Below are 10,511 nucleotides of genomic sequence, written 5' to 3' on the forward strand. Positions count from 1 at the left end.
ACAAAGACTCAATCAATAATTAGTCAAAACACAGAGAGCTTCCTTCCCAGATATTCTAGAATCTAGGTTTCTAGAAAAGGAGAGAACACTTCCAAAAGAAAAAAACCAAAAATCAAATAATAGAAAACAGGTTTATTAAAGATAACGCACATCTTGAATTAATCATGTAGATTACTAGAAGGAACAAAAAAGAGGACTGCCTCAAAGTGCATATTACTACTCGAAACTTCATCATAAAATGTGTAGCAAACATGTTAAAAACAAAAAAACTGCTCCTGAGTTAAATTACAGGAAGCAAAAGAACTGACATCAAATGCCTTGATTTACAGCCTAGTCAAGAGACCTCCGAAAATTTCCAAAACAAACCTTCATGTTCTCAAGTAAGAGTCATTCGTAGCCCCGAGTGCATGGGACACACTACTCACAAAATTTCTGATGAAACTACCTCATCGTCAGGCTTCTCTTCGCCATCCTCCTCCGCACCATTACCCTACAAGCCACAGTAAAAAAAAGGTGTATTTCCAAAGATACAACAGTGCAAGGGCTTTGCTCCAAAAAAAACAAGGTGTGTAAGCACTCAGTAGAAAGCTCCTGGGAGTGGTGGTGAGTGATCCCCACATGCTTATGCTTGTACTTGTGTAAGGGCATGTGCAACGTGCATGCTTATAGCCTTTGCCAAGTCTTCCTAGCAAGGATCTACTCTTGACAGTACACAAACCCATAGCTCGGAGAGGGTGTAACAGTGTAAGCAACACATTGACATCATCGTCATCCTCGTCTTCTGCATCTTCATCCTCAAACTCATCATCATCGTCATCACCCTCCTACAAACAAACAAAACAAAAATTAGCTTGTCACTTGAAAAACAACACTAACTAAAATTTATAACATCCAAAGACAGTCATACATTGTTGAAATATTTCAAGGGATTCGGCCACAAATCCTCTTTGATTATCTTGGCTACCTGAGCAGCATTGACATTGTTAGAAGCAACCAGCCACAAAAAATAAGCAACTGAGTTCTGCATGTCAAGAACTACAAGCACTTTTCGGAACAAACGGACAACATCTAATAAGCCAAAACAAATTATTAGAATGCCACAAGGCTGCTACTGCTGAGTATCGCTTTTATAAGACTGCCAAACAAGCTTTTGCCCGAGCAGCTGCCAAATACCCTTCCCAACCATACTGAGTTCAAAACCTTCACACCTTTGGTGTATGTACTATAAATTGAAAACGAAACAAGACAGAATGTAACACAGAAAACCCGGTTCTTCATCATTTCACAGCCTAAAAAAAGTCCTAACCCATCTCTGGCCATTTTCACCAAAAGGTCTGTTTTCACAACCTAAAAAAAGTCCTAACCCATCTGTGGCCATTTTCACCAAAATGGTCTGTTTTCCCTTCATCTGACGTGTGGGTGTGATTGAAGGAGGGTGGGCTCTTGCCCCAGCGCAGTCAGTTTTGAGGTGTTGACTGCATGATTTATTTCAGTCACATGGAACGGGAACAAACAGATGGAACGGAGGTCTGTTTTGGAACAGGAACGGGAACCCGGAAAGAAAATGGGAACGACACATCATCACCATATGGCTGCCATTTGCAAGCTAAGGAGATGCAAGGGCATGTACTGCCAAGCCTTTTAAATGCAAGGTCATACACCACTCTCATATGATATGATCATAGAAAAATACAAAAATTCTCATTTACTAAAAAATTAGACCCAAAATGCCTTTAGCCAAGGATGCACATTTGCGGAACTGGAACGGGAATGACACAGGTTATGGAACGCATTCCCTCGTTCCCAAGGCTATGGAATGGCGTTCCATGTTACTATGGTTTATTTGCTCTACGACTGTTTAAAGAGGGGCGTGATCATGAATATGGCTTGGCATGAACAATCATCTGTTGGAAGGTTGGCGATTTCGAGCATGTGATCTGTGGCTAGAAGGTGCCTTAGATTATCCCAAAAGTGGAAGCATGGGAAGTTGAACAGCCATATATAAGCTAGTGTGGCACCTTGTCATAGTCATCTCCTCTGGCCGGTGTTTTGGGAGGCAACTCACCGGGAGATGGGAGCCCAGTGGAGGGATGCTGCAGTGCCCGTTGGGGGTGTTCGTGGAGCTCGATGGTGATGTGTCTCCTATGTGTGTTAGTCTTCCGCTGCGCATTCTTACATGGTATCAGAGCCCGAGCGTGTGTGGTCCTAGGCGACCCCCTCGCGCCTCGGTGGCTTGCGGAGCTCGAATCGAGGGAGGGTGTTGGAAGGTTGGCCATTTCGAGCGTGTGATCTATGGCTAGAAGGTGCCTTGGATTACCCCATAAGTGGAAGCATGGGAAGTTGAAGAGCCATATATAGGCTAGAGTGGCACCTTGTCATAGTCATCTCCTCCGGCCGGTGTTTTAGGAGGCAGCTCACCGGGAGATGGGAGCCCGGTGGAGGGATGCTGCAGTGCCCGTTGGGGGTGTTCGTGGAGCTCGATGGTGATGCGTCTCCTATGTGCGTTAGTCTTCCGCTGCGCATTCTTACATCATCATGCCATTGATTGCTCCTAAGCCATACACAGATCATGCCAGCAACCCTGCACTGAAGTGAGAGACGATAAGGGACTTCCAAACTAGCTTCCATTAAAATACCTATCAAGTGCACAGTCCTCAGGCGTTCATACGACTCAAGGTCCTAAAAACTTTAATCTTCCCACACTTTCCCCACTATGGTCCATGCCCTTTTTGACATTTTCAAATTTTAGTAGGTCTCCTCACCACCCAAAGCTCAAGATACCCTTGCAAAACAGAGGGCTTTACATGAAACTGAAGAGATGTCAAAAAACAATCTTAGATATATTTCATGGGACAACCAACTAAGCAACTGAAGAGATGTCAAAAAACAATCTTAGATATATTTCATGGGACAACCAACTAAGCAAAATTGCACATAGGCCTGCTAAAGGTTGCTAAACAAGCTCGTAAAGTTGCTAAAGAAGCCAGTAAAATTCTACCTCCTCATTTTGCTACAAAATGCCTATCGAAGAAGCTCGTAAAGTTGCTAAAGAAGCCAGTAAAATTCTTATAAAGTCAAGAGAAACCTAAAAGCCCCACATGAAAACTACATACTCGCCGTCCTCTTCTGTAACATATATCTGCCACGCCATTCTCCTCGTCGCAACTTATTCTTGAACGAGAATCCCTTTACAATTAGGACTTGCGCTTGCAACTTCTTGCACTTGGAAATCCATTGTACAAACTGACCCAATGCGTAAAAGAAGATACAAACCTCTCCTCTGCAGCAGTTGTTCCCCACCTTTTCTGGCACTCCATTTGTGAAATCCTGTAACATACAGGAAAAAAACGCAATGCCATACTTTAAAACGATAGATTCCTGTGCCCTTAGAAAACACATCCAGCTGTCTCACACACGAACAAGCCCTTACTATTTATAAAGGTGTACTGATTAGACATAAATTACCATGCCATTCTTCCAGCGAGGTTGAGTGCCTGATATGGAGGTGGTAACTTCATCAGAAAATCGGTAGACCTTTACAAGCTGAGTATCCTCAAAATAGGGATTGGGCCTAAAAGTCTGCCCAGAAAAACCACAAATTGAAAGATAGAGCTCAATGTATTCACCCCATAACATACTATCGAAAGAAGCAAACAAGACAAAAGCACGTTGCATAAGAATCTTCTTACAAAAATAATACTGTAACCAGATTTCACGTCCTTGAAATCCTCCACATCCAGAGATTGAAGGTGCTTGAAAACCTTCTCAAAACAGTGGCAATAGTGAATGGCCCCTTTTTAGACAACAACTTGTAACTGCGAGCCCTTACCTATAAGCACCTATTTCCGAAAATTCAATCATACCTATTTCCGAAAATTCAAACATACCCATAAGCACCTGTTGATCCTCTTCGCTAAGAAGCTCACACAGTGCAGGGTGGCTGAGAAACTGCAAGCAAGCACTATTTACTCAACACAACCCAAAGCCACCTACAAATCATATATATATATATACCTAGATGAATCCAGGAACATGCCCAAATTCACCTTTTAGGAAGGTGCATGTTATATACTCATAGTAGTCAACCCACATAGTATGGACTAGATACTATGACATCCCCACTAACCTCATCATGTAGAACTCTGTATCAAGATGTGCTCTCACACACGCACTCCACACACACACGAGCATATATTCACACAAAGCCTTTCGTGCTAAGTTTCTGTCAAACCTCCGGAGATGCAGGGCAGACTCAGCCATATTCAATGAAGCCTAGCACTAAGGGAAGTAGCAAATAGAAAGAATTAGTACAGCAAATAAGTAGTTGATAGGGCAATAAGCACAATCATAGACGCACTGACATTATACTAATTTGGACAGCACTAAATCAATGTTTGTTACATACAGAAGTGAGCCAAAAGTCTGGTATCGCCTAGATGATTTCATTTCTTTTACTATAAATAGGCCTCCTCACTTCATTGTATTTTTGTTCAACTTCAAGAACTTTGTCGCCAGCTTCTTCGTTCACCTGCCATTAAGTAAGATCACAAGGGGTTAGAATCACTTGAAATACTTCTCTGCTAACAGACGAACTACTACTAGCTTTGACAACAGCTTAGGGTACTCTGTGCATAGAACAACATAGAAACCACAAACGCATGCCAGAACTGGCCCTTCTCTTCATGATGGGGCACTCACATCATAAATATGCTAGGCTAGAAAAACATACAGAAAAATATGCTTCCCTATTATTTAGAAGATAAGCAGATGCGTAAGTAATTTTCTACAAGATTGTTCTCAGTTTCTGTGTTTGTGAAGCATCACAAACGAGGGTAGAAACTGTTGGATAGGTGTCATCTCCAGATGGTGTCATGCTAGTGGCACACTTTTTAGCCTTTAGGCATTTTTGGGATTTATAGCATTCATTTCTATTTTTTCCTATCTACACACATTTTTGGGTGGAGGAACTTTCTTATATATATGAGGCATTGTAGTTCATTTTTAATCAAGTTGGCTAGTGGTTCATTGATGAGTTCTTGAGTACATTGTCTCTTCTCTCATCTCTTCTTTCTCACATGGTATCAGAGCAAGGTGGTGGCGCACATAGAGCCTCCTTATCCTTCTTCCTCTCTTCCTCTAGTCCTCTTCAACAACCCCGCTTTCAATTACGTTTTTTCATTCTTTGATTATCTGCTAAACGAATGAGTTTTTTAGGATTGTGCCTGCGAAACCTACTAGAATCATCGTGGTCTACAACTTTGCAGAAGAAAGTTTTTGCAAATTCCTCACCGTTTTTGAGTTATTCTTCGTATATTGCCTGCATGCAGAATTTCTGCTTGCGTTTTTTGCAGAAGCCCTTACTCATCATCCTTGCACTCATTCAATGATGCAAGAGGCTTCAAACCAGCCCCTTACCATCCTCTACAAGTGTGTTTTCAAAGCACTTCAATCCGAGTCCTACAACTCTACTTGCGGTGAAAACATTGCCAACTAGTTTTCCCTACATGCGGTAGCGTTTTTTTGGAGGCTTCTTGTGGAGAGATTTCTTGGCTGCGTTTTCATCATCAACTTCAGCCCTCTTCATGGTGTTTTGAGGTACATATTCATCCTCTTTTCTACACCTTTCTACTGGCTGAAAATTCCACTTTGCTACACACTTTGTGTTTACGTTTTTGTGGACAATCAACTCCTTCATACTCCTTCTACCTAAGGCTACATTCTCAGCCCTCTTTTGGTGGTTTCTACGGAGTCTATTGGTTCATATATCGGCTGCATTTTGTGGCTGCGTTTTTGCACTATCTTTGTGCATATTTTGGAGATACTTCCTTGGTGGACAGCCCATCTATTGGCTGCATTTTTGGAGGTACGACACTTCTTCCCTTGTGTTTTCCCACCCTCCACTCCCTATGGGATCTCGGAAGTCCTCTACTCCAAAAGGCAAAGGCAAACTTGAAGATACTATGGATCCTACATCTCCTACGACGGTTGGACCGGCAACAACTACTACAACGGAAGTTGGTGCAATTCCTTCTTCAGTAGGTGCTTCTACTTTCTCTTTTCCGTCATATCCATTACCTTCTACGGATCCTTTCTCTCTTTCGTCTTTGTACTTTATGCCTTCCTATCCACATACTTCTATGCCCTCTATGGTATATCCCCCTACATCATCTATGTCTTTTATGGCAACTTCATCTACTATGATTCCTTTTTCTACTACTTCCACTACTACTCCTCTCCCCACTCAATCATATCAGCCCTTTAACCCATTCACTCAATCTTTGAGCCTTCCAAGTCTTTCCGATTCACAAAACATTACCCCAAACAACTACCACACTTAGTCCTTGTTTATGCAACTTCTTTTGGAAAGCGCCAGGGTGTGGTCTATAATCACTTCTCCTCATATGGTGCCTTCTCAATATCAAACCTATATGGATACACGAGCCAAAGCTTTACTTGTGCATGTGTCTACATCGATTGTGTCTCAATTTCTCTCTACAAGGAGTACGGCTCAACAATTATGGCACGCTATACAAATGCAATATGGAAGACTTTCAACGGTTAAGATGGCTAAGTTGGAAGAAGATTTGGATAAGCTTTCTATCTCCGAATCTAACAACATAGTGGAGAAGTCTGGAGAATTCAATCGAATCAAGCGGCAACTTGAAGAGTTTGGTACCTTGGTAAGCAATCCGGTCCGCAAGCTACTTGGTAAATTGCCTTCTTCTTTTGAATCGTTCAAAGATAACATCTTTCTTCGAGTTCCTTTCCCTTCCTTTGAAGAGACTACGGGTCTTCTTCATGATAAGTGCCTTACTCGCAAGCAAAACAAAAAGGACTCGGCTTTGTAAGCCAAGGCAAGGGGAATGATCAACACAAAGGCTCTAATTCCAATGCTAAAGATTCTTCAACCAAAGGCGACAAGGACAAATCAAAGGATTCTTCCAATAAGGAGTGCACTTTCTGTGGTCGTAGTGGCCATACGGAGGATCGTTGTTTTGCTAAGAAGGCGGCATCCAAGAAGGTAAAAGCTGAACTTGAATCCAAATCTAAGGGTTCTTCTACATCAACATCTTCTCACGACAAAAACAATGACAAGAAGGAAGACGGTAACGCCAAGATTGCATATGTTGCTATGTCTTCTACTTCTTCATGTGACACATCACTTGTGGTAATCAAAGATCTTGATACGCATATTGCGGATGAGTGGATTGCCAATAGTGGTGCTACCTCTCACATGACGAATAGTTCTTCCTTATTGGAAAACTATAAGTCTATCTCTTCATCAGTACACATTGGTGATGCTTCATCTCTCCCTGTGATTGGTATTGGTGATGTTTCTTTTGAAGATGCTATCTTACATGATGTTTTGCATGTGCCTAAGATGTCTGCCAAATTATTTTCTATCTCTAAGGCTACTACTAAAGGTCTTGGGGTTTACTTTGATGATGAAGTGATTGAAATCATTGATAGACAGTCACTTTCTTGTGTGGCACATGGTTATCAAAATGCCAGGCTTTATCATATAAGCTCTTTTACAGCACAGTTGCCACCACATGAGTCTCATCTTCATCAATTATTTGCTTCTCCTAAAGCACTTGTTTCTAATGAAGATAGTGATCTATGGCATTTCCGCTTTTGTAGGATCCCTGTCCCCACCGCGCAACGGATTCGGGGTGCTAGCAGTGGAAGTAGCACATCTTGCGTGGGGCAGGGTCCCACACTCGGGGCCTCACCCACGGATATCCGAACAGGTGACTAATTCCTCGATTCTGCCAAACCGAACTCGGAAAAACTTCTCTTGCCCGGAAAGCACGGGCGATTCCACCAAGATAACTTTTCCCTAACGTAGTCAAAAGCCTTAACTAACTGAACTGATCTGACCGAACTCGTAAGTTCCATAGTCAGATCAAGGGACAAATTGCACTTGGATCATAGAGACCAACGCTTTTTTCCTTATCGAGAGGCACAGCCGTTGATTCTTTTTCCATAGAACAATTTTTGTCCGGGATTTACTTCATCTATCAAACTAAACAGAAATTGAGTCTCGATTTATGGATCCATCAGTCCAGCCTAACCCCATCCAGTCCCATGGGTTAGCCAACCGCCCAACCACTGTAGTGATGGGATCCAATTAGGAATTTGGTTAGGTTTTGTCCCGGGTACTAGGGAAAAGAGTTCCCAGGTCCCCTAGCCGGAATTTCAAGCAAATTTAACGTCAGTCACACCACTTACACACCCAAAAGAGTTCCCAGGCCTCCTAGCCGGAATTTCAAGCAAATTTAACGCCAGTCACACCACTTATACACCCAATATGAAATTGCCTTTTTCTCAGCATCAGCTAACTTTAAAACAATTCTTTAATGAAACCATTGTGTCACTGATCATAATCCTCAAAAATCTCAGGTTGAATCCTTATTTCCAATCATTCCTTCATCGGCGTACTTATGGCATCATTGGCAACAACCAGAACGCTCACCACCTGTTCACTCAGGGGTCTTTTCAATAGTTCCTAGCTCATAGTACTCGGCAATATAATCACTTATAAAAGATGGAATCTTCGTTGAAGATCAGCAAGATCAACCAACAGATCCATATAAAAGAGCCATGGACTCATCCGTTGAGGACCAGCAAGGTCAATCAACCAGATCCATGCCCGGTTTAAGAAAACAACCCTTACTCCTTGTTCCAATATCTTCCACGAGGCACGTGTGGGTATCTTCGGCGACCCAGAGCCCGAGCACCGTATGGTCAGCACCCTCTAGGATCCTTCGCAGGTCACCTAGCGCTTCACTCATAGGCCGCTTCCTTGGTCCCTCATCCACCGTACCGGAAGCTTACCATTTAAATCGAACCGAGGCTGGTCAAGACCTCGGCCAACCTTGCTACGCGAGACGTCCTCCAATGACTCTCCCTCAGCAGTTGCAAGTTTATCAGTTAGGTCTCCACGACCTTAATCACAAGACGGTCAAAATGCTTCCCCAACATTCTTGACATAAAACAGTCAATTACAAACAGGTCACAAATACAATTTTTATATTGAATTGTCGTCTTTTCACATTGTTCCACATCAATCCATACTACTTAACTAAAATCCAAATCATATGCGTATCCATTCTTAACCAGATACATCATTTTCCGTCCCATCACATCAGATTCATTCACTTCACATAACATCTATTCCTATCTTTCGTAATTTACATTATGTCTCACCACATCCATTTCTCATTATATCTCATTCGTTCAGATCTTATATTATTCATTCACATTCTGATTCACATGACATCACATCTCATCCATTCGCTCATATCTACTTCATATCCATTCACATTCATATTTGCATTCCTTATTCCACACACACCTCCACATTCGTACATCCACGTTCACATTCTCATCCATACATCCATACCTACATTCCACATTCATACATCCATATCCATATTCCAATTCATACATCCACATCCATATTCACATTCACATCCATACCCACATTCCACATTTGTACATCCATATCCACATCCATATCCATATCCACATCCATATCCATATTCCAATTCATACATCCACATCCACATTCACCTTCACATCGATACATTCATATCCACATTCACATTCACATACATCCACATCCACATTCCATATCTACATCCATATCCCCATTCGCACATCCACACACACATTCACATACATCCACATTCACATTCACATTTACATCTATACATCCATATCCACATTCCACATCTACATCATTTCTTTCACATACATATAACTACATCCATTCTTTCACATACATACACCTCCATCTATTCCTCGTTCATTTTCATCTATTTGATTCGTTTCACATCCTCATATCTATTTATAGAATACAAGAGAATTCTTATGTTTGATATAAGATTTCTTTACGCATCTATTTATGCATAAATTCCATTTTAAGGAGACTAACACTTTCGAAATAAAAATCAATCTTTTATGCATCTTCCTATGCATAAATTCATTTTAAATGAGAATGACACTTTTGAATTAAAAATCAATCTTTTATGCATCTTCCTATGCATAAATTCATTTTAAATAAAAATGACACTTTTGAATTAAAATTCAATAATTTATGCTTCTTCTTATGCATAAAATCAAAATTGATGAAAATAACTCTTTTGAATTAAAAATAGATTTCTTATGCATCTTTCTATGCATAAAATCAATTTAGTAGGAATTACACTTTTAGAATAAAAGAATTTTTATTATGCATCCTGTTTATGCATAAAATCATTTATGATGAAAATCACACTTTTAATATAAAAGAATTTCTTTTATGCATCTAATTTAAGCATAAAATCACTTATGATGGAAATCACACTTTTAATATAAAAAAATTTATCTTTTATGCACCCATTTATGCATAAAAATCATCTATGATAAAAGTAACACTTTTATAATGAAAAAATAATCTTTTGTGCATGAAAATCAAATATGATAAAAGTAACACTTTTATAATAAAAAAATAATATTTTATGCAT

At 40.7% G+C, this 10,511-nt stretch overlaps 1 protein-coding gene across 5 annotated transcripts; it reads right to left on the reverse strand.

Annotated features, from left to right (window-relative positions):
* Positions 1 to 234: 234 nt before the first annotated feature.
* On the reverse strand, positions 235 to 3,997 carry LOC147610790 (NAP1-related protein 2-like). Of its 5 annotated transcripts, XM_086785087.1 has the most exons (6): positions 3,888 to 3,997; positions 3,690 to 3,761; positions 3,466 to 3,579; positions 3,274 to 3,327; positions 908 to 964; positions 235 to 824 (listed from the first exon to the last, which is right to left on the reverse strand). In XM_086785087.1, the coding sequence occupies exons 3-6, from the start codon at positions 3,466 to 3,468 to the stop codon at positions 486 to 488; spliced, it is 453 nt and encodes a 150-aa protein (XP_086641213.1). In that variant the 5' UTR covers positions 3,469 to 3,579; positions 3,690 to 3,761; positions 3,888 to 3,997; the 3' UTR covers positions 235 to 485. The 5 variants fall into 5 exon arrangements, with proteins under 5 accessions (XP_086641213.1, XP_086641215.1, XP_086641216.1 ...); XM_086785089.1 differs by lacking the exons at positions 3,690 to 3,761; positions 3,888 to 3,997 and having other exon boundaries at positions 235 to 490; positions 719 to 824; positions 3,466 to 3,638; XM_086785090.1 differs by lacking the exons at positions 908 to 964; positions 3,690 to 3,761; positions 3,888 to 3,997 and having other exon boundaries at positions 235 to 490; positions 719 to 824; positions 3,466 to 3,638.
* Between the last annotated feature and the right edge of the window lie 6,514 nt (positions 3,998 to 10,511).

This window comes from Cibotium barometz, chromosome 48 (genome assembly GCF_041138505.1).
Source record: "Cibotium barometz isolate CiBa-2024 chromosome 48, ASM4113850v1, whole genome shotgun sequence".
Lineage (NCBI taxonomy): Eukaryota > Viridiplantae > Streptophyta > Polypodiopsida > Cyatheales > Cibotiaceae > Cibotium > Cibotium barometz.

Coding starts and splice junctions, on each gene's coding strand:
- LOC147610790 (XM_086785085.1), bottom strand. CDS start 3,636: ATGTTATGGGGTGAATACATTGAGCTCTATCTTTCAATTTGTGGTTTT. Junction 3,328..3,465: donor CTCGCTGGAAGAATGGCATG/GTAATTTATGTC, acceptor TGTATGTTACAG/GATTTCACAAATGGAGTGCC. Junction 825..907: donor CCTTGAAATATTTCAACAAT/GTATGACTGTCT, acceptor GTTTGTTTGTAG/GAGGGTGATGACGATGATGA.